Source organism: Schistocerca piceifrons, unplaced genomic scaffold (assembly GCF_021461385.2).
Source record: "Schistocerca piceifrons isolate TAMUIC-IGC-003096 unplaced genomic scaffold, iqSchPice1.1 HiC_scaffold_2510, whole genome shotgun sequence".
NCBI lineage: Eukaryota > Metazoa > Arthropoda > Insecta > Orthoptera > Acrididae > Schistocerca > Schistocerca piceifrons.
Genome location: NW_025728455.1, coordinates 1,729,986 through 1,755,330, shown reverse-complemented (window position 1 = coordinate 1,755,330; position 25,345 = coordinate 1,729,986). Strand labels below are relative to the sequence as shown.

Below are 25,345 nucleotides of genomic sequence, written 5' to 3'. Positions count from 1 at the left end.
AAGGGCTGTTCAAGCTGGTGGGGGCTCTGTAATGGTGTGGGGCATGTGCAGTTGGAGTGATGTGGGATCCCTGATGAGTCTAGATACGACTCTGACAGGTGACACATACATAAGTAGCTTGTCTGTTCACCTGTGTCCATTCATGCCCATTGTGCATTCTGACAGACTTGGACAAATCCAGTAGGACAGTGCAACATGCCCGAAATATTATGTAAGATTAGAGTGTGTTTGAGGCATACAAGCCTACAATAGCTTGTTTAAATCTAATGTGGTGTCATTACCGAATGAAGTTCACTTAGAAATTTCAGTTTGTCTTGTAGACACTGCATCAGCATTTCATAGGAAATGACCAAAAACTGGTGGCTTTAGAAGTTAATGACATTCAGTTAATTAAAAAACAAATGAAAAACGAGAATTGTCACATTTAACATAAGCAGCAGTGATTCACTGGATAAAGTGTATGCAAATCTCTTTCTAGTATAAGAGATCTATTTAAAATCAAATGTAATGAGGTTGCAGGTGAACTGTCTTTTGATCTAAGATTGCGGTGAAATAGAGATATGGATTTGATAGCTATTTTCGCCAGCCATCGTTAGGTAGCTATCTAAGGCACCCTGAAAAGCGAAGCATTGTGCACTTATGGAATAACGTACAATTACCGGAAATTAAATTTATCTGACTCAGTCAAAAATTACACACGTCACACCACATGGAAATACAAATGGAGACAGGAGGGTGATGGGTAACGTATCAGGTTCGTATGAAGTCCGATCATGTACATTAACGACAAAGGGATTGCACAAAGTAAAATTCTTGAAGGTACCAAGGGGAGTAAAACAGAAACGGCCCAAGAAAATAGTATGGTTTAACGCATATGGAAACGAAACCAATCACCCATGTGAAGAGAACATAGACATCGTAAATACGTGTATGGGGATTGAATAAAGGAGTCTGCTAAAGACAGGGAGGACACTAGTATTGTCTCATGTGACTGTGTTGCAAAAGAGGTATATTTCAACAAGCCAAGAATGAATCCACTGAAAGATAAGTCGCTAAACATTTGCAATTCAGAAAATGATATTTATGAGAGAAGGGAGAAGTATAAATCAGATTATAAAGAAATAACAAACGAGAAACAAAAGTAAAGTCGAAGCTACAGCGATCTGATACTTGATGAAGAGAAAATGGATACATTTGACGAGAAAAAGTATTTATTAGAAACTAGTGATGAGTACAAAATTTAAACCGATCCCTGTAGTCTATACTAAGCAACCTCAGGGGACGCACAACTGTTCTGCAGCTATGAAATTCACCATTATAGGGCCCATAGCTACGGTGGTGCTATCTAGTTTATATCACAATTCTGCACTACTGCCAACTCTCCTATCAAGAGTACTCTTTAATCGTGGATCTAATGGGACTGAAGTAGAAGTAAGTGTGACACTCAATTATGGAGTAATAGATTGAGTCTCAGCATTAAACAAAATCTCTGCGCTGTGCAGCTATACAGAACATGCGGATAAGGAGCATAAGGGCTCAAGGTCATGTTTGGTAATCTCTCCATTTAGGTTTTTTGTATGGCAATGCATTCTTCAAATATCGTGTCAATCTTTAAAGCATAAACCTAAATTCTTTTAACTATACCTAATAACAAAAATGCTAAACAAATGGAAGTCATAGAAATCATGAACATAAAATAGATCAAGTGACACGATAGTCTTTGACAGGTGCATATATGTGAAAATATAAAGTCACATGGGTGGATAAGATGTACTCAGAAACACGCAAAATATATCCTGTAGTATCAACGACACAGCACCTAAAAAATCACTACTCCCCTATGGAGACGTAATTGACACTAAAGTTTGATGAGTATACAGAAATAAACGTGAAAGAATAAGGATTAGAAGGTAAAAGGCAAAGAACAGGTAAGTGAATAACACTATAAGGATAGTAGATATTTGCGTTAATAAGTCAAAAAAGTAGGACTTGGGAGGAAACCAGCTGGAGCAGGCAGTTCCGGTCATTAAAGTGTATAAAGGAGTCGAAAGTAACAGAACACTAAATAGCGTTAACACCTTGCAGTGGACTACAGATTAATAAGATACGTGAAGGGGAAGGAAGTGAGAGAATATCCAGTAATATAAACAACTGGCACTTGTTTAAAACGAATTCATTTTGTAGGTGTTCAGGTAAGCCTCGCCACCTCCCAAGTTAGTAAGAGGATATTGGGTAGGAGGACTCATTCCCCATGTTGGTGTTGCTGTGGTCTTCAGTCTGAAGACTGGTTTGACGCATCTCTCCATGTTATTCTATCCTTTGCAAGCCTCTTCATGCCCGAGTAACGACTGCAACCTACACCGCTCTGAATCTGCTTGCTGAATTCATCCCTTAGTCTCCCTCTATGATTTTTATCCATCACGCTTCCTTCCAGTACTAAATTGGTGATCCCTTTGTGCCTCAGAACATGTCCTGCCAATCGATCCCTTCTTCTAGTCGTGCCACAGTCTCCTCTTCTCCCCACTTCTGTTCAGTACCTCGTCTTTAGTTATGTGATCTACCCTACCTAACAGTCACCACCCATATCTTTCTGAGTTGTCGTACACTATTTCCTTGCTCACTTTGATTAACCCTTCGACACCTACATTATCGTTGTGGACCTGTATATCCACAGCAGTTACCATGTTGAACGTAGCTGAGGGCAAATGATCTACTTCCTTTCATGTCTCAACTCCCCTATCACTGAAATGATTCGTCTGTCTACCTCCTCAGACGCATAACTGCACATATCCTTCATCTGATTGAAAGTGATCACGAGTTCATGCAAAAGTCAACCCTTATTCTCACTCCATCTCATATCCAACCCACAATAACCCACGTAAAATAATTCTAGAATAGTACTATAAAATCTAGGACGTTTACTGGAAGCTTGTACAGACTCAAATCAGAAAATACCTTGTCACTCTCCATATCCTGAAGGTATATCCGATACAAATTCCTTCCTGCAGCAAATTTCAACGAAAGTCACTATCACACACACACACACACACACACACACACACACACACACACACACATACACACACACTCATCCCAGCTATCAGTCCCATTTAAATTCTCCTTGACCTCTTGAAATATTCAAAGAATCTCATGGGTACTACTGTTCCTTCTTCCTCACCAATGTCTTGAACACACTAACTCGCCACTAGGAATTAGAGAGATGCCACAGCAATATACTTCATACAAAAAGACGCCTGAACTGACGACAGACAAGCTCTGAGTATACCAACTATAAACTCAAGTACTGGCAAGCTTTCTATTGACTTACCAGCCATGATCCACTCAACATTACCCTCTCTTTCTCAATAATCAACCCCTGACTGACAGTCTAACAAGGACCCTCTTGAGTCCAAGATCGCAACTTCAGTCTTTAGTAAAGCTAATTTGAAAGCGTTGTGTTAACAATTCTGACAGGAAGAACATTAGCTGCAAATGACTCACCATATGCATCAGGATGGTGACAGAAAATGTGTCCAGGAGGTGCACAGATCATACTTCTAATGGCACATATGCATTATACTTCACAGACAGACATCGTCGATATTCAAGACATGTTAAAAGCAAACCATGAAATTGCACTATGAACACCAAATGAAAAATAGTGCGTCATAGTCGTCAAAGAGGTGCCAACCATCAAGATCCAAGGCGAACTTCTTTGGGGTTACAAGCCGAAAAGGACGTCCAACTGCATATTCACTCTTAAAGAAAGCATACAGAATCATATTGGTGTAATAGGGTGGTGAAAACAGGTGGAATGTGATTCATCCAGCCTAATGCAGAACAGCACGCCGAAGAGCTTATTGTGAAACTGATATCTTTGAAGACATAGCTCCAGAAAGTGCTATAATATGGTTTATAGACGTGCAAAAAGCAGACATCCAGAGGTCGAATTTACGCAGTGGCTCCAGGTGGTGTGAAATGCAATGTCACACATTTTTTGGGAGGAATAGTTTGCTCTAAAGGAGCATGATTTTTATCTGGAGACGAGGAATCAAGCAAAAGCAAGTTAAATGGACCAGCGATTGGCCCAAACCACTGCTCTTACCATTGCTGTTGTTTTCTTACGCCGCTATTCCATTCTTGCTTTCTGTGACATAAATATATCCTACTGCCCTTGCAAGATCACACACACGAGAAAGAGTCGTAGGGAGCAGAGCACCTTCAGCTTGTCGCAGCACAATAAATAACTTTATAGCCGATTTACCATCAAGTTAAACAATCGGTATAATTGTATACTAATGTATTGAGGCATTGATTTTACTCGACTTTGACACAACTCTCTTAGTACCTCTAATTTCCTGGATACCTTTTAAATGCATTTCTTCTTCAAACAAATTCCTTACTGAAGGATAGAATAATCATCTACAAATTTTCGGGTCGATTCCGTATTTTGCTGTGCATATCAAGTGGACACTTCGTTTGAAATGTCGTTATCTTATGTCTTCCAATTCTATAGCACTGTTTCAAGTTATGCTACCGTCTACTACTTCCCTTGAAATCACTGTAATCTACGTCACACACAATTTGATGTGCATAACGTAGTAGGTAACTATCATGGACATCCCATAAATTTTATCAAGAAACCTTGAAACGCGCGGAGATCAGTTTTTGTAAAAAGTCCTTCTTGTTCTACCCTGAATATTTGTCCTTTTTCTTATGCAGAACACTGTCATACTGCTGTGGAATTATTCGAAATCTATTCACAGTTGCGTTATTCCTATCCTGCGGATGATCTTCCATGTATGTTATTATGTTTAATACCAGCTCCTTGGACAACGATTGGTCTTTACTACGTTTCAATGGAGCCGAGATTTCTGGCTCCCTGCCCTACAAGTGTGATGAACTACATAGCTGGGACTCGTTTCAGTATCAGTTTCACTTGTTATGCACATATTATCATCATTCCGCTCGTTATTTATACCATCTGTACAGTCAAACATATACAATGCCACACATCCCACTGAATCATCTTGCAGAAGTCTTAATATTTCATCTGCCACTTCTTTCTCACTCTGCAAAAATCCCTGTGTTTCTTTCTGACGAATCATCAACTTCGTGAAGTGTTGTTGTAGATATATTGCAATGTTTGTTTCTTTATTGTTGCCATTGCTCTGCTTCATATCAGCACCACTAGCATTGTAACACTATTGCGAGTTACTCGTTGACTAAGCAGTTCAGTTATGTTCCATAGCCTCATGTTGTGCTCGCAGCTGGAGACCTCCAGTCCCACCCCTGTTGCCATTGGCAGTCAATATTGTGGTTGCACGATAGACAATATGTGAGGAGTCGAATGCCACAAACATCATTGGCCTTTTGCCACCCCGCACGCAAAGGGGTCGTCGCAAGTATAGTAAAACTTTTCGCCCTGCACCTCCAAGACACACTCACCATCCTCGACAATCCCAAGCTGGCCACTCCCTGACCCCACATGCCCAGTGGTGGAGAGGCATATACGTTGTACCTCTCACTTCTATCTTCCAGTATTTATGCACTGTGCTATGAGCGGATTTAAAACCGCACGTCACAGTGTAAGACATGAAAACTATGACCAATTACCACCCCACACCCTCCTATCGACACCTCTTCATCTTTTGTTTAATCGTTATCGCTGGTTAGCCCTTAGATTAATATAACTTTTGTACGCTCTTCCTTCCCTAATTGGTGCCATCATCTAGGCTAGACGTGGAAATACACGTTATTAGCATGACTTTCCTCGATTAGACAAATTGTTTTAGCCCTGTTTGACCTCTATACTAGGTTTATGTGTCAAGTACCACAAATTTTCAGAGGTTCTCACCGTTTCCATAAATTATGTAAACTTATGTAGTATCTGGCAGCAACGGTATTTGACTATTGTCCAGTAGTCACATTTTCTGCTCAGTCCTGAATTAAATTATCGCAGCTGTTTACGTAACTGTAAAAAATACGTACGAGGGGAAGGAATGGAATAAAAATTCATGAATCGTAATGAGTTCGACAAAAGTTACAAAGTATACTCGCTTTTACCTAAGTATGTAAGTCCCAGGCCTGTTCTTGTGTTCTTCCACTTTGTAGTACGCCATCTGCTCGCTGACGGATTGCACATCATGAACCCAGCCGCTTAATTTCGTGTGCAGCATGTCTCTCAGATGTTTCATGCTGTTAATCCATTCATGGCGTTGCAGATCATTTGAGTGGATACCCTGAGACACACAGAAGGTGGTTCAAATTACTTACAACATTCACAATTAGCAGCCAACTTTAAGTTACACGTGTAGGTGCGACTATTGCATAATGCTTAAGTTAATGCCAGCTTATGACTAAATATTCAGTTTTGTACAACATATTATAACATTAATGCAAAGTGGGTTGTGTTGATGTCTTATCAAACACACGATTCTCAAGCTACAAAGTCAGTTCAGAGAGTTGCATTTATTTGTACACAATGGAGTCGAATTAATGTGACCACCACCTACATTCGACGTTAACACACACTAGCTATGGATGTGTATGGGTAGTTATAGATAAACTTTCCCTAAACAGATTATAAATGGATCTAATGGATACGTTCGTCATACGCCCCGCACTGATTTCTGCCGTTATTTCACGCAGTGCTGGTTGTCTGTTAGCAGTGACAGCTGTAGTCAAACGCCGCTGCTCTCGATCATCAACTGAAGGGTGTCAGCCACTGCATTGTCCGTGGTGAGAGGAAATCCCTGAAATTTGCTATTCTCGGCACAGTCTTTATACTGTAGGCAGCAGGATACTGAATTCTCTGACGATTCCCGAAATGGAATTGCCCGTGCATCTAGCTCCAACTACTACTCCGCGCACAAAGCCTGTTAACTGCCGTGGTACGATCATAACCACGCCAGACATGAATCACCTGAGTGCAGTCGGCAGCTGCGCCAATGCTCTGCCCTTCCACGCCTTGTGCACGCGACATTACCACCGTCAGTAAGTGAGCACATCGTTACCCCGTGCCTTGTCACCTCAGGGTAATTTCGCAGAAGGAGCAGGAATACTGGAGTGTGAGGTAGGTAGTGGTTGGTCATGATGTCCACGGTGCATAAGCTTAAGTTTGCGCCCATTAAATTCTTCATATGTGGATAGACATTCTCCAAGTTATTTCTGAACGATGAAGCCTTTAAAAAATCAACATAGGCTGTCAAATTCTATTACGCAAGGTGATCTTTATAGCAGACCGTAATCCCTGACCCGCCTCTCCCGCGTATTACCTACAGAGTAATAGACTCCAAATAAGCAGATTCTCAGATAGTGAGATAAAGGACGGTTTAGTTACATCTGGACCATTGCCTAAGAAATACGTAGCCATCAGGCTTGGGCTTGTACTGTAAGATCTGACAGGAAGTTTTCCTGCTGGTTTAGGAAGTTACGAGAAACTACGAACGAGAAAGGTACGGATGATTTTCTTGGCTATCCTTAACCGTTCCCACTGTGCTTGCTTTGCCTAATAACCGCACAAGGTAGAGGGGGTCCGATCTCTTGCAGTGAGTTAACATTGCAGTCAGAGCGGCGGAAATAGCGACAGTGTGAGCCACGTAAGCCAGTAAACAGACTAAGAGGACTGACCACGTAATCGTGGCTGTGTGTATCACTTTCTCATCCCGCGTACATATAACATAAAACACGAAAAGAATCTCCACTTACCATTTGCTCGAAAGCGAGGGGGACGAGCAGCTGAGAGAAATGTTTGACACCCAGTGAGAGCAGCTGCGCCGAGTCCCGCCAGTAGTCAGAGAGGTGCTCCAGGAAGACCGGTATCTCGGCCTGGAATTCTGGACAAGAAGACAGACGACAAAGTGGTGAAGAGGTCAGTGAATCAGATTTCTATGCGAGCACAACATTCACTTTCTGCATTCACAAGGATAAAGAGGGTATGAAAGTAAAATTTACTAAATATGTATACACTGTCAGACTACAGTCACACTACAGTATAGACACCTCTTTCGAACCAAAGCGATACACGAGTAGTATATCTGCGCCTGTAACGTATGTAGATGGAAATGCCATCTCTATGTAAGCTTACTTTTAGCATTTTGAACACTGGCGTCACCAGCACTAAATTACAGGGGGGGATAGGGGGTGGGGGGGGGGGGGAGGGGGACCAAATAGATAGGGTTACATCACAAAAGACTCTAAATGGGAGATCTCCTTGAAGTAAGTACAAAAACTAGGAGCTAAAATCATTTTTTGGAGGATTGGTAAGGTCTCAGACCACATAAACTGACGGAAAAAAAACGCAACGCCAAGAAAGAACTGTGTGACATAAACGAAAGTAGGAGTATTTGTACATCTTAATGATGACGCCTATGCCATTTCGCGCCAGTCGCGTATGACGATACAAATTACATTTATTTAAACACACACTGTAACTGTTATGATGGTCAGTTACCTTTGATACTGGATGTGGCACATTGACGTTAGTCAAGAATATCTTTAAGGCGACAGACACGCTATTATCAACACCTCACAGCGTTTGTAATAGGGCTATGGGAACCTGGATGTTCCTTTGTGATATTGCAGAAAGACTTGACAGGTAGGTAGGTAGCCACTGTACATGACTGCTGGCCACGGTGGGCACGAGAATGCACGGTCTCGAGAGGACTGGGCTCCAGACGACCACGTGGCTCTATGGAGAGGGAAAACCATTGTGTTCAGCAGATGGCTGAAGGAATGTGAGCAGCAGTTGGAACAACAGTAACATAATGAACTGTTACAAATTGGTTACTTCAAGGACAGCTCCGAGCAAAACTCCCTGTACTGTGCATTCTCCTCACCCCAAACCACCGCCATTTGCGACTTCAGTGCTGTCAAGAGAGAGCTCGCTGGGGGCAGGGTGGAGATCTGTCGTGTTTTCTGATAAGAGTTGGTTCTGCCGCGGTGCCAGTGACGGCCATGTGTCAGTTAGGAGAAGCCCAGAGGCCTGCAGCCAGCTTGTCTGTGTGCTAGACACATTCAGCCTACATCTGGAGTTATGGTAGGAGGTGCGATTTCGTATAGTAGCAGGAACACCCTCGTGGTTATCGCATCCCTCTGACGCAAATTTGTACGTCAGTCTGATGACTCGACCTGTTGAACCGACATTCACGAACAGCATCCTAAGGAGTGTTTTCCAACAGGATATCGCTCGCTGTAGTGACCCCAACATGCTCTACAGTCGACATGTTGCCTTGGGCTGTTCGACCATCACATTTCCGATCGAGCGCGTATAACACGTCATCAGAAGACGATTCCAGTGTCATCCACACCAAGCTTTAACCGTCCCTGCATTGAGTGACCATGTGCAATAGGCACGGAACTCCATCCGACAAACTGAAACGTGGCACCTGTACGACACAACGGATGCTCGTTTGCATGCCTGCATTCTAAATTTCGGGAGTTACACGTTTATTAATGTACAAGCATTTCACATTTGGAATGGCTTTCGCCCTGCTTACATTAAGCTGAGATCTACCAGCGCTAATCATCTAAATATGGTGCCTAGACTTTTGTATTCCCGAAATTTAGTAAGTCTACATTAATTAATTTTTTGTGTTGAAATTTTTTTTCCCGTCACTTTATTTCAGTAGCTTTTTAAATTTCTACAGCTCTCCAATTTAAGCCCAGATTAAAACTTGTTTTGCTATTATCTAGTATAAAAACATATATGATATTAACATATGCACTTTTGAGGCTGTGCGTATGAGTAAAGTGTATTACCTCCTAAACCAACGTGGAAACCATTCTGAAAGCAAATAAAAGATTCGTTCATCCACGATTTCGTCTCAGTCGGTCGAGTAAAACAGTAAGAGGTGGAGACCGCATTTTTAAATACTGTATTAGTTTCATTATTAAAACCAGCTTAAGAAAGTGAAAATAACCCGTCAGAAAATGCAATGTACTTCATAGTTTCAAGTACAGACCTATGCTTTAAAAGCATGGAGATCGCTGAAAACCTGTTATTTTACAAGAATATATTTTTTCTGTGTTAGCCGGACGAAGCTGCGATATGTAAAGCGCTAGTTTATTATAAACTTTCTTCTAGGGAACATTCAAGGAATGATAATATGTACAAATGTAATTTTCAGTACGCTGTCTTTCAGTCACTTTAAAAATAAATTCCTACAAGCTTAGTAGTCACTCCCTTGTCTTTCAGGAAAGGAAGTAGCAATCAGTTGCTTGTAACACTCTTCATAGCAATTGCTTTTGACACAAGCACTAACTACAACATTATTATTATACAAACATCAGGTTGTAAATGATTGTTGCATGGAATTCAGCTGGGTGCCTCCTTGCCACCCCTTCGAAAAAGCTTTCAGCAAAACCAATCAGTTTCACGTTCATCTACCCTCATCATTCGTCCCACGTAGTCATACCAACACAGCTCGAAATATTTTCTTTTTATTGAATAATATAAGAGAATTTTCTTACTGACACGTTAGTCAGTCCTACAAACCATTACTAATCACTGCATAAGAGCTTTCGATATGTGTAATTCGTTAGAGTTTGGAAATATTCGTTCAACGACGTCATTCTTTCTTTGTCAGCTAACAAGGAAACGTCTACAAGTGGTGTCATGGACTTTCAGAAAACTTCTGTACGGTGATAACATGCTGTGCAGTGTAACGGTGAAGCTACAGGCGTCAAGTGCTGCCGTTGGTGGGGAGGCTTGTGTGCCTCAGCCATACAGATAGCCGCACCATAGGTGCAACCACAACGGAGGGGTATCTGCTGAGAGGCCCCTCCTGAAGAGGGGCACCAGCATATTAACCCATTTTATCCCACTGTTCCATTTCTGGAACAAAAATTTGTAATTTTTTTGTGTACAGTGATTTTAGTTTCTGGTAAGTTTGTTACACTGCTGGCCTTCTACATGCTCCTTGCTTTTACACAAAACTGCCAGCTGCGCTGCTAGCATCTGTGTAGAAACAGTGTTAGTGCTGTAGTAATTGCTGTTTATGGAAAAATGGCTACAAGGAAAGGGCAAATAAGTTTTACTATATTTGACAGTGGATAACGACATTATATTTTCTAAATATGGCGTATAAATACAATAATGATAGTCTGTGTGTGTTTTATTTGTTCATATCTGTTCTCAACAATGGGTTATAATGCATTACAGCTGAGTGTTACATTTTTGGAACAGTAGGATTGAGTGGTTGCATTGAAATAACAGTAAAACACTTGCATTTTAGGTTGACTGCCGATGAAATTATAGCATTATTGGAATAGGATACTGATTTTTGTGATGCAGACTTGTACATAAATCCCCCTGATGACCCATGGTGCTCAGATGAAGATTCAGGTGACGAGTGTGAAATTGATATAAATCATAGTGGCAAAAAGCTAGAATCTGTTGCAGAAGCAAAACTTACGAAGTATTGTGAATGGGACATTGTTACCCAATAAGTAAATGCTAGACAGTACTATGAATTGAAGATTTTGATTAGTAAATACACTTATTACAATCTTTTACATTATTTATCTGTAACTTTAAATATTATTTATAGTTTCTAGAAAGTTGATGTTTTATTTTACAGGTGGGTCATAGGGAGCCTAATGAGCCATCATGTTCAGCTTCTGGTGCTGCCCATGTTGATAATGTTCTCAGCCCCTAAAGTTCTACATCAAATACTATTCCTGTTACTGGCAGAAGAAAGAGGGCTGATATGAGATGGCTCAGAATGACATAAATGAAGTGCAGATGAAGACATGGACACTTACAGAATTTTTGATGGAAGAAATGTCACCAGTACAGCTACTTGAACTGTTTTATGATGACACTATTGTTGACATGCTAGCCCATTACCCAAATATTTACGTTCATCAGCAGGGAGATACATCATTCAGTGTGTCAAGTGTAGAAATAAGAGTATTACTGGCCATATTTCTTCTGACAGGTTACAACCCTTTACCTTTAGAATGTACTGAGAAATGAACGAGGATTGCCATAATCTATCTGTGTCAAAAGCAATGACAAGGGGAAGATTTGACAAAATTGTGAAATGCATACATGTCTGCGATAACAACAGCTTATCCAAATATGACAGATTTTCAAAATTGAGAGCCCTTTGGAAGCTCTTGTATAGTAGGTGGCTAAGAGCTTTCAATAACGAAAGACTGCTATGTATTAATGAGGCTATGATTCTGTATTATGGTAGACATGGAACAAAGTAAGAAATAGCAGGTAAACCGATTAGGTTTGGTTATAATATTTATTGTCTTCATACAAGACTAGGGTACCTAGTTCAAGCAGAACCATACCAGGGTGTTGCAACAGGAAACACAAGACCTGAGCTTGTTGTATGTGGTTCAGTTCTGTTAGTCCTAGTATCAAAACTTCCATTTGAGAATGAACAGACATATGATTTCTTTTTTTATAACCTCTATACTTCCTTGCCACTTTTGTATGCACTAAAAGGAAAGGGCTGCACTGGAACAGGAACAATTCGCTCAAGTAGAACAGAGGGAGCTTCTCTGCAAGAACTTCATAAAATGAAAAACGCTCCAGGGAGAACATATGACCAAGTAACCGATAATAATCTGATTCGCTACCATGACAACAGTATTGTTATCATCATGTCAAACAGAACTGGAGTTCAACCAACTGGACAATCCAAATGATACAGTAGGAGTGAGAAAAACTTTATTGATATAATTACTCCTGCTGCAGGTGGTAACTACAACACTTACATGGGACAAGTGGACAGACTTAATGAAAATATTGTAAACTAAAGGATTAATTTCAGAACAAAGAAATGGTGCTACCAACTTCTTGCTTTTCTGCTAACTGCATCAACATACAATGCTTGGTTGTTGTATAGACAAACAATACAGTATAAGGGCAATCCACTCAATCTTCTTGGCTTCAGAAGGTATGTGGTCAACAGCTACTTTCAAAAGTACAGCTCATGACAATCATCTGCCCATCCAGTACTAAATCCAAAAGCCTTACATAAAAGGGTGCTCAATGATGTACACTATGATGGACAAGATCATCTGATTGTACCATTAGGCAAACAACTAAGATGTGGCCAGTGCAAGAAGAACACAGCAAAACAATGTAAGAAATGTAAAATTCCTTTGCATGCAAATTGTTTTGAGCACTTTCATACAAACTAAAGTTGAAACTGAACTCAGTAAATCACAGTTTAATTTTGTTTATGCCTTATTTGGTTACACATCCACATTTTGGATAATCTGTAAATGAGCTGTATCAACTATGTAGTGAGAAAAATAAACGTAAATATGAAAAATTTACATTCGTTTCTCACAGTATTACCATGCATGGTACCTGCACCCTCCCGTTCACGCTGTTCCATTTTGGGAACGTCAATTTTTTTACACTAAATATGTTGTTAAAATCATGAAAGTGGTATTTATGGTTTATCCTCACTCGATTTAAATAGGAATTCGTAAGACATTTGAATGGAAAACCTTCTTGGGATCAAACAGATTAAGTAGTTGGAGGGGCAACAGTCTGGATGATTGACTGATTTGGCCTTGTAACATTACTGAAAATGGCCTTGCTGTTCTGGTACTGCGAACGGCTGAAAGCAAGGGAAAACTACAGCTGTAATTTTTCCCTTGTGAATGCAGCTTTCCTGTATGGTTAAATGATGGTGGCGACCTCTTGGATAAAATATTACAGAGGTAAAATAGTCCCCCATTTGGATCTCCAGGCGGGGACTACTAAGTAGGATGTCGTTATGAGAAGAAAGAAAATGCGTTCTGTGGATCGGAGTATGGAATGTCAGATCCCTTAATCGAGCAGGCACGTTATAAAATTTAAAGAGGGAAATGGATGGGTTGAAGTTAGATAAAGTGGGAATTAGTGAAGTTCGGTGGTAGGAGGAACTTTTGGTCAGGTGGACACAGGATTATAAATACAATAAAATACGTGTAATGACTAGGTTTAATAATAATGTATAAAAAATAGGAGTGCAGTCAACCTATTATGAACAACATAGTGAACGCATTATTGTAGCCAAGATAGACACGAAGCCCATGCCTACGACAGTAGTACAAGTTTATATACCAACTAGCTCCGCAGATGACGAAGAGATTGAAGAGATGTATGATGACGTAAAAGATATCATTCAGATAGTGAGGGGACACGAAAATTTAATAGTCGTGGGAGACTAGAATTAGATAGTAGGAAAAGGAAGAGAAGGAAAAATATTGTAAGTCAATTTGGAATACGGTGAAGGAATGAAAGAGGAAGGCGCCTGGTAGAATTTTGCACAGAGTATGACTTGATCATGGCTAACACTTGGTTCAAGAATCATGAAAGAAGGTTGTACACGTGGGAGAGGCCTGGAGACACTGGAGGATTTCAGATAGATTATACAATGGTAAGAGAGAGATTTAGTAACCAGGTTTTTAATTGTAAGACATTTCCAGAGGCAGATGTGGACTCTGACCACAATCTATGAGTTATGCACTATAGATTAAAACTGAAGAAACAGCAAAAAGGTGGAAATTTAAGAGGTTGGTACCTGGATAAATTGAAAGAACCAGAGGTTGTAGAGAGTTTCAGAGACAGCATTAGGGAACGATTGACAAGAATGGGGGAAAGAAATACAGTACAAGAAAAAATGGGTAGCTCTGAGAGAAGAAATAGTGTAGGCAGCAGAAGATGAGATAGGTAAAAAGACGAGGGCTAGTAGACATCCTTGGGTAACAGATGAGATATCGATTTTAACTGATGAAAGGAGAAAATGCAGTAAATGAAGCAGCCGATAAGGAATACAAACGTCTCAAAAATGAGATCAAAGGGAAGTGCAAAATGGCAAAGCAGGGATGACTAGAGGACAATTGTAAGGATGCAGAGGCATATATTGCTAGGGATAAGATAGATGCTGCCTAAAGGAAAATTAAAGAGACCTTTGGAGAAAAGAGTACCACTTGTATGAAAACCAAGAGCTCAGGTGGAAAACCTCTTATAAGCAAAGCAGGGAAAGCAGAAAGATGGAAGGAGTATATAGAGGCTCTATATAAGTGTGGTGTACTGGAGGGCAATGTTATGGAAATGGAAGAGGACGTAGGTGAAGATGAAGTGGGAGACCTGATACTGAGTGAAGAATTTGACAGGACACTAGAAGATATAAGTCGAAACAAGGTCCTGGCAGTAGACAGCATTCCATTAACTCCTGAAAGCCTTAGGAGAGCTGGCCCTGACAAAACTCTACTAGCTGGTGAGCAAGATGTATCGGACAGGTGAAATACCCTCAGACTTCAAGAAAAATATAATAATTCCAATCCCAAAGAAAGCAGGTGTTGACAAGTGTGAAAATCATCGAACTATCAGTTTAACAAGTCACAGCTGCAAAATACTAACACGAATTCTTTACAGACGAATGGAAAAACTGGTAGAAGCCAGCGTTGGGGAAGATCACGTGAGGCAATACTGACCCTATGACTTATCTTAGAAAATAGATTAAGGAAAGGCAAACCTTCTTTTTTAGCATTTGTAGGCACAGGGAAGACTTTTGACAATGTGGGTGGTATACTCTCTTTCAAATTCTGAAGATGGCAGGGGCCAAATACATGGAACGAAAGGCTATTTACAATTTGTACAAAAACCAGATGGTAGTTATAAGAGTCGAGGGACATGAAAGGGAGGCAGTGGTTGGGAAGGGAGTGAGACACGGTTGTAGCCTATCCCCTTTGTTATTCAATCTGTATATTGAGCAAGCAGTAAAGGAAACAAAAGAAAACTTTGGAGTACCAATTAAAATCCATGGAGAAGAAATAAAACGGTTGATGATTGCCAATGACATTGTAATTCTGTCAGAGACAGCAGAAGACCAGGAAGAGCAGTTGAATACAATGGACAGTGTCTTGAAAGGACGATATAAGATGAACATCTACAAAAGCAAAACGAGGATAATGGAATGCATAATTAAATCAGGCGATGCTGAGGGAATTAGATTAGTAAATGAGAGGCTTAAAGTAATAGATGAGTTGCTATTTTATTAGCGAAATATTTGATGATGGTCGATATAGAAAGTATATAAAATGTAGACTGACAATGGCCAGGAATGCGTTCCTGAAGAAGAGAAATTTGTTAACATCGAGCATTGATTTAAGCGTCAGGAAGTCTTTTCTGGAAGTATTTGTACAGAGTGTAACCATGTATGGAAGTGAAGAATGGACGATAAATGTTTTAGACAAGAAGAGGCTTTTGAAATGGTGGTACAAAATAATGCTGAAAACTAGATGGATAGATCATGTAACTAATGATCATGTACTGAACAGAAGTGGCGAGAAGAGGAGTTTGTGGAGCAAGTTGACTAGAAGAAGGGATCGGTTGGTAGAACACGTTCTGAGGCATCAAGGGATCACCAAGTTAGTATTGGAGGGCAGGGTGGAGGGTAAAAATCGTAGAGGGAGACCAAGAGGTAAGTACAGTAAGCAGATTCTGAAGGATGTAGGTTGCAGTAGCTACTTGGAGATGAAGAAGCTTGTGCAGGATAGGGTAGCATGGAGAACTGCATCAAACCAGTCTCTGGACTGAAGACCACAACAACAACAACACATCAACATTTACAATTTGTCTCATTCTCTTCTTTTTTACGTTCTTTTTCCAACTGGGATCATTTCGCAAGTGTTTTCATTATTTTTATTTATCACTCATAATGTTTAAACATTTGAAACAACGGATGAATCGTATAACAACAAAAGACGAAATAGTCTCTTTATACTGGCTGTGCATTTGTGCCAAAAATGTATATTTCTATTTAAGATGTTCCTTCTTTGGATGGTTAAATGATAAAAACATTTTAAAAATTTATTCTTATTCCACTAGGGACTAAGTAAAATGGTGATTTAAACAAAAGAAGGGATTACAAATAAAACGAAATCTAAGCCAAATGTGGAATGGAAATAATGAATGCAATAACATGGTGAGAAACATAGAATGATAAAGAAGAAGAATTTGAGTCGGAATTAATAAACAAAAATAATAAAATGAAATGTAAATAAATTCCAAGTTCAAAACGCATCAGAAAAAGTGAGAGCAATTTTAAAAATATATTGATTAAAATTATGTTACAAAGGAATGGAAATAAAGAAATAGAACCCAATTAATTTAGCAAAAATAATGATTAAAGTCGTTTCAAAAAACGTTTAAAAATAAAAAAATTTTATCTACCTGACTAGTTCTGAACTCTTAACTTCCTACATGTGAGGCCTGTGCAAGCAGTCTGTTTAAAAGTGTCTTCTTTAAAGTTGAAGATTATTAGGCGAAATTCCGAATTTTTTTCGTCGATTACTCGTAAATGAATGCCTGTGATGGTGACTGCCTGCAGCGTCTGAAACTTGAGACCTTGACGTATATCACTGTGTAAATGATTTCAGAAAGTCGATCCCATCGCTGGGGATCTATCCTCGTGAGACTCAAAAACTTGAAATTGCTTTTGAAGAAACCTTTTCCCACATGTCCCCATTGTCGCCCTCTCTCCCCACATTCGGTGGTGACACCTATGATTTTAAATAAAGAAAAATTAATTTTCCCAGCAGTTGAAAACTATGATGCGATAGGATGACATTAATTCATACCAACTTCCAGCCAAAACATACGTATGAAATGCCATATCATATATTTTAAGCATGGCAATAAGTTCTTCAAGAGGACATTTGGAGAGCGTTTATCATGATGGACACTAGTCTCGAATAAACCGAATGTTTAACACCTTAATACCTATTAATGATAAACATTTGCGCAAAGTTAAGCAAAAATCTTACTGGTGTTTTACGGTAACAATTTCCATTTTCGACACTGTATGTCCACATAGCTGCGAAACGTTCACTGTAACTCCTTCTATCACTGATCAGTTAATCGCTTCTCTCCATGTTGGTGCCAGGCCGTTCTATTAGTTTGCAGTAAATTCGATTTGGTACAAAATATTGAATTTAATTGATGAAAGGAGGAAATATAAAAATGCAGTAAGTGAAACAGGCAAAAAGGAATACAAACGTCTCAAAAATGAGATCGACAGGAAGTGCAAAATGGCTAAGCAGGGATGGCTAGAGGACAAATGTAAGGATGTAGAGGCCTATCTCACTAGGGGTAAGATAGATACCGCCTACAGGAAAATTAAAGAGACCTTTGGAGATAAGAGAACGACTTGTATGAATATCAAGAGCTCAGATGGAAACCCAGTTCTAAGCAAAGAAGGGAAAGCAGAAAGGTGGAAGGAGTATATAGAGGGCCTATACAAGGGCAATGTACTTGAAGACAATATTATGGAAATGGAAGAGGATGTAGATGAAGATGAAATGGGAGATATGATACTGCGTGAAGAGTTTGACAGAGCACTGAAAGACCTGAGTCGAAACAAGGCCCCCGGAGTAGACAATATTCCATTGGAACTACTGAAGGCCGTGGGAGAGCCAGTCCTGACAAAACTCTACCATCTGGTGAGCAAGATGTATGAAACAGGCGAAATACCCTCAGACTTCAAGAAGAATATAATAATTCCAATCCCAAAGAAAGCAGGTGTTGACAGATGTGAAAATTACCGAACTATCAGCTTAATAAGTCACAGCTGCAAAATACTAACACGAATTCTTTACAGACGAATGGAAAAACTGGTAGAGGCCAACCTCGGGGAAGATCAGTTTGGATTCCGTAGAAACATTGGAACACGTGAGGCAATACTAACCTTACGACTTATCTTAGAAGAAAGATTAAGGAAAGGCAAACCTACGTTTCTAGCATTTGTAGACTTAGAGAAAGCTTTTGACAATGTTGACTGGAATACACTATTTCAAATTCTAAAGGTGGCAGGGGTAAAATACAGGGAGCGAAAGGCTATTTACAATTTGTACAGAAACCAGATGGCAGTTATAAGAGTCGAGGGACATGAAAGGGAAGCAGTGGTTGGGAAGGGAGTAAGACAGGGTTGTAGCCTCTCCCCGATGTTGTTCAATCTGTATATTGAGCAAGCAGTAAAGGAAACAAAAGAAAAATTCGGAGTAGGTATTAAAATTCATGGAGAAGAAATAAAAACTTTGAGGTTCGCCGATGACATTGTAATTCTGTCAGAGACAGCAAAGGACTTGGAAGAGCAGTTGAATGGAATGGACAGTGTCTTGAAAGGAGGATATAAGATGAACATCAACAAAAGCAAAACAAGGATAATGGAATGTAGTCTAATTAAGTCAGGTGATGCTGAGGGAATTAGATTAGGAAATGAGGCACTTAAAGTAGTAAAGGAGTTTTGCTATTTGGGGAGCAAAATAACTGATGATGGTCGAAGTAGAGAGGATATAAAATGTAGGCTGGCAATGGCAAGGAAAGCGTTTCTGAAGAAGAGAAATTTGTTAACATCCAGTATTGATTTAAGTGTCAGGAAGTCATTTCTGAAAGTATTCTATGGAGTGTAGCCATGTATGGAAGTGAAACATGGACGATAACCAGTTTGGACAAGAAGAGAATAGAAGCTTTCGAAATGTGGTGCTACAGAAGAATGCTGAAGATTAGATGGGTAGATCACGTAACTAATGAGGAAGTATTGAATAGGATTGGGGGGAAGAGAAGTTTGTGGCACAACTTGACCAGAAGAAGGGATCGGTTGGTAGGACATGTTCTGAGGCATCAAGGGATCACCAATTTAGTATTGGAGGGCAGCGCGGAGGGTAAAAATCGTAGAGGGAGACCAAGAGATGAATACACTAAGCAGATTCAGAAGGATGTAGGTTGCAGTAGGTACTGGGAGATGAAAAACCTTGCACAGGATAGTGTAGCATGGAGAGCTGCATCAAACCAGTCTCAGGACTGAAGACCACAACAACAACAACAACAAAAGTGTAAGTCGCACAGTGTATGGGGATGCTGGGCCTCTTTCATTACATTATACATATGTTCTGGACCACTTTCTTTACATCATGTGACCCACGTCATAATCTAAGATAGCGGCAGCCACGCCCCCTTGTCTATCAAGTTACAACCCACGCCCTCCCCCCCCCCCTTCTCCCCTCCCACCACCGTCTCATCAGCCTCTCCAAACAGCCACACCGTGGTATTAAAATCAAGCATAATGATGTCGCTAAGTTCAAAGATATGCAGTAAAGAATTACGTAACATTAACTTGAACGGGAACCAATGTGAGAGACAGGCATCATTTGCTTGACAGTAATATTTCGTTCACACACACACACATTTATCTGTATTTAATAACTTTATTGTGTAAATCTCGCGCAAAAATGGAGTCAAGCTGCATTATTTCCATAACTTTCACATTGAAGTCAAAGTTTGTTACGTAAGACATTTTTGTACACAAACGCTCGAACTATCTCTCTTTCTCTCTCTCCCTCTCCCTCCCTCTGTCTCTCAGTCTCTCTCTCTTTCTCTCTCTCTCTCTCTCTCTCTCTCTCTCTCTCTCTCACACACACACACACACACACACACACACACACACTCACATACACACAGACACACACAGACACACACACACACACACACACACACACACACACACACACACACACACACACACATATGCGGCGAAACTGGTTCCAAAACAAGATTTTGAAGCCTAAAGTAAGAATTCCATTGCCACAATCATGCTTAAATAATTTCAAATTGGCCTAACTTGGTCTAACTTGACCAGGCTCATTACGCGGAATATACATCTTAACTGAAATACCATGCTAATCAGACAAACTCACAGACAGACAGTCTGAATTACTAGAAGATGTAATTAATTAGACATGTACTTGATGTAAGTTATAATACACAAGCAGACCGTCTTTCCTGTTTACTCCCAACACGACCATGGACGGTGAGAGAGATGACACATCACCAAAGATGATTCAATATTTCTAAGTAAAATCGTTGATGATATTATATATGATTTATATGATTTATCGAGTACAAAACTCATGCAGGTGGTTTATAATCAATATGTATTGGAGAAGTAAGTGCATAATATGTGTGTCCCTGAAACTCATAAACGAGTCCCAGTACAATTAAGGGAGTTGTATGGTGCGGTAGCTATCCATCCTCCACCCATGAAGGTTCCCATTTTTACCTGAAGGGTAAAGAAAAGCTGGTACACCTGCCAAATATCATGTAAGGCCCCGCGAGCACGCAGAAGTGCCACAACACGTCGTGGTACAGACTCGACTACAGTCTGAAGTAGTGCTGGAGGAAACTGACACCATATATCCTGCAGGACTGTCCACAAATCCGTAACATTACAAGGGGGTGGAGATTGGAGATCTCTTTTGAATAGCACGTTGCAAGGCATCCCGGATATGCTCAACAATGTTCATGACTGGGTAGTCTGGTGGTCAGCGGAAGTGTTTAAACTCAGAAGAGCATTCCTGGAGCCACTCTGTAGCAATTCTGGATGTGTGGGATGTTGCATTGTCCTGGTGGATGCACGTGATCAAACAGGATGCTTAAGTACGTGTCACCTGTCAGAGTCGTATCCAGGTGTATTAGTGGTCATACCACTCCAACTGCACACGCCCCACACCATTACAGAGACTCCACCAGCTTGAACAGTCCCCTGTTGATATGCAGGGTCCATGGATTCATGAGGTACAAGTCCATTCGCTCGATTCAATTTGAAACCAGAGTCTTGCGAGCAGGTAACATCTTTCCAGTCAACAACATTACAATATCCGAACACATCCATCCACTCGATACAATTTGAAACAGGACTCTTCCGACCAGGCATCACGTTTCCAGTCATCAACAGTCCAATGTCGGTGTTGACGGGACCAGGCGAGGCGTAAAGCTTTGTGTCATGCAGTCATTGTCTCCGAAGGCCCATTTAACAACTGCGCCAGAGATTTGTTGTCTTATGAAGGCATTGCCGACCGGAGCGCCGTATTCTGATTGTTTAGATATCTCTGCATTTGAATACGTGAGCCTATACCAGTTTCTTTGGCGCTTCAGTGTAGTTCATAATAAGTTGAGCCACCCTATAATAGAATTACAAATATCAGGATCCACTGTGTACTGAACATAAAATTCAGTGTGAGCATCTAGTTTCATGTAAACAGAGAGAAGAGCTTAGGCAAGTGTTAGTCAAGCATAACAATGTGTTTTCACATGTATGGAAACATATTAATAATGCAATTTAAATGTAAGAAGTTGGAAATATTTTTCAAGAAACCATATCTAATGATGACCAGTTGCCAAGAACCTCTTAAAAAATGATTCAACGAACGTTAGATTGGGGAATATTGGAACAGGCAATACATATTTTTAAAAATCCACTGGTGGTAGCACTGAAATGCGATAGAATTGTAAGGCTGGTACTGGATTCTTATAGTTTAAACAAAATTTAATGAGGGATAGAGCACAAAATATACGAAGTTATTGCAATAATTCTGAGGAGCTACTTGTTTCACATGAATGGTTGGATATAATTTGTGGTTACTGGAATTTTCCATTGGCAAAAGAATGAAGAAATTATGTGTCCCGTATATATAATGGATTTTTTCATGGGTATAGAGTATTTCCCTCTGTCTGTAATATTTTAAGATCTATGGCGCTGTTACAGAGGCAGGAAGCATTAGGGCAAGTGACATTTTACGTAGACAACATGAAGTTGCATGCCCTACTTGGGAAGAGTATTTTAATTTTCTGGACAATGTATGTGATGAAGTAGGAAAAGGTGGCTCAAAACTGAATTAAGAAAGTATGGCATGCACTAAGAACCAATTGTATTTCTTGCTCCATGTGTTTAACGGAGAACGTATTTTAGCAAAACCATCCAGGTTCTCCGTGACTGAGCTGTTTGAACGTCAAAGAAAAAGCAACTACGTAAAGCCATGTTTAACTTGTTTATGTCTTATCGGCGTTTTGTAGAAGGAGTCATTCTACGCTTCTTACACACATCAGATGTTAAAAGAGGATAGCCCCTGGGTTCAGATTAAAGAATATCAGCCCACATTTTAAAAGCTAAAAAATCATTTCGTAAATAACCCGCTGCTGAATCACTCACATTTTGAGAAGACTTCTTTTATTTTATTGAACTCTGGTGCATATGGTAAAAGAGTGTATAAAATAAAAAGAAGGGGTATTGAAGTGTGTAAGATGATAGCTTTTACCACTTAATCACTGCAATCAGTGGAGCATAATAAAGGAGTATCAGAGCTAGACGCACTGTCCATCGTATTTGGAATGAAGAAATCTGAGCATTCTTTGTTGAATCACCAAGTAATAATATGCAATGATTTTAAAGCATTAACATTTTTGCAAACTTGTCAGCTAAAACATGCCAGGTGAGCAATGTTCCTGCAACAGTTCGATCATGAAATTAAAAACATATGAAGAAAGTGTACTTTGGCGGCCAACAGGTTGCCTAGAATGCTGAACTATATAAGGCGTCTGAACTTACATTAACTAAAAACGATTTGGTACCCACTTTTGCTATAAATGAAATCAAAGCGGAAATTGCTTTGAAGAAAATATGTCGGTACTCTGAAAGAGAACAGAATAGGGTGATCTTCGGAGATCAGTAAAACATCATTTGGGAGACCCTAATTATCCCATAGTAGCACAATATTACAATATCCATCAAGGAATTTGGTGCAAGAGGACGAACATGGATTTGCCAGAACGGATAATATGCTTCCCCTCCAAAAATCTGCCATTTTAATAGACTAAGTGTATTTAGAGTAAGAGCATTAAGGGACTAAGAAATCCATTACAAACTTCAATGAGAGAGTAACTTTAGAAAATATGCGTTTTGAGTTAAATAGAAGATTAGTAAATAGCACTGTGCAAGGGAATATGCAATCCCTTGAACACAGTGGAATTATTAGCAGTTTATCATTTTCGACCTACGCCTAGTTCTAGAGGAGTGTGCTTTGGTCTACTTCAGTGGATTCAGTAAATACATTAAGCTATTTCCAGACAGAAGAGCTAATACCACAACACCTACAGAAAAGCTGGGTAACAACAATTTTGTTGAGTTAGGTAGGCCTCAGAATGTCGTGGTGAGTAATGGTAAACGGTTTCCAAAAAATGGTTCAAATGGCTCTGAGCACTATGGGGCTTAACTGTTGCGGCCATCAGTCCCCTAGAACTTAGAACTGCTGAAACCTAACTAACCTAAGGACATCACACACATACATGCCCGAGGCAGGATTCGAACCTGCCTAGAAACGCTCGGCCACTCCGGTCGGCGGTAAACGGTTTGATGCTAAAAAAGTGAAGAAATGTTGTCAGGATATGATACATAATTATCTTAGGATTTTCCCTTAGATAAATAAGGTTATAGGGGACTTTGCAGAAGATGTAGAGGAAACATTCAACATGGGGTAATAATATTAAGGAATTAGAAGCCATCATTAACAACCACAAGCCTGATGCAACAGTATTTGCATCATACAAATTAATATGTAACCATAAACCAGAGCTGACTGACTTTCTTGTTTTATTCGATATCTCATTAGGCAATAATCAAGCACAAGAAAGAGTAAACATAGGGGAAAGAATGTTAGATGCGAAATGGTGATATGATGTAAAATCTGTAACCCCATCTAATTTCAAAGTAGGATAACTGGTACTAGTAAAGAGTAATGAATAAAGCAGAGTGGCACAAACTAAAATGGATATGCAGGTATATAAGCAACCACTCAGAATTGTACGAAACCTCACGTGAATGTCTCTCGAATATCTGAAAATCTGGAAGGAATTGAGACTCAGGAACATTATAGCCCTGGAAAAAATTATAGATAACAGTATTTAAGAGTCTGTTGGGAAGGTACTTCTGCATCGTAGTTACACTGTTTGGCGAACTAAGAGGCCTGAACTGGATGGAACTTTATTTCCAAATTCAAGGATCATACTTCCGTTTATCTTTCGTTCTTATTAATTAAGTGTTATTTGTCTTTATTTTTGACTATCTTGACTAGAATGGCGCAGCTGAAACAATTAGCTCATACTGACCACTTTGAATCAAGACAGAAATCTGAAACGAGAGTTTGCATCTGAGAACAACGTTAACAAATATATATACATTTATATCTGATCTAGATAGTAGAGAACGTGATGTGTATGGAGACACAGAGCCATATTATCTCATATCTATGTACGTTGCATGGAATATGAAGCTAGTAAAAGCCTGAACATTCAACTAAGTGTAGTTATAAGGTATTACGTAAAAGAACTCAAGACTTAATGAAGGAGACGTCCCTGTATGTTGAAAGGGGTCAGCATAATGATGGTGTATGGAGCAATATTGAATAAAAAGAGTATAAAACGTCGTGTATATTGAGGAGAAAAAGAGGTTCTCGGAAATGTGTCAGGAAAACGCAGATAATTGCAGTGTTG

General features: G+C 39.8%; 1 protein-coding gene across 1 annotated transcript in view; it reads right to left on the bottom strand.

Annotated features, from left to right (window-relative positions):
• LOC124743682 overlaps positions 1 to 25,345 on the bottom strand; it is a 125,439-nt gene that overhangs the window by 46,428 nt on the left and 53,666 nt on the right. The window contains exons 4-5 of the mRNA XM_047248858.1: positions 7,711 to 7,838; positions 6,067 to 6,242 (exon numbers count right to left, since the gene is read on the bottom strand). Of these exons, the coding sequence (XP_047104814.1) occupies positions 6,067 to 6,242; positions 7,711 to 7,838 (304 nt within the window). The remainder of the gene's footprint in view (positions 1 to 6,066; positions 6,243 to 7,710; positions 7,839 to 25,345) is intronic.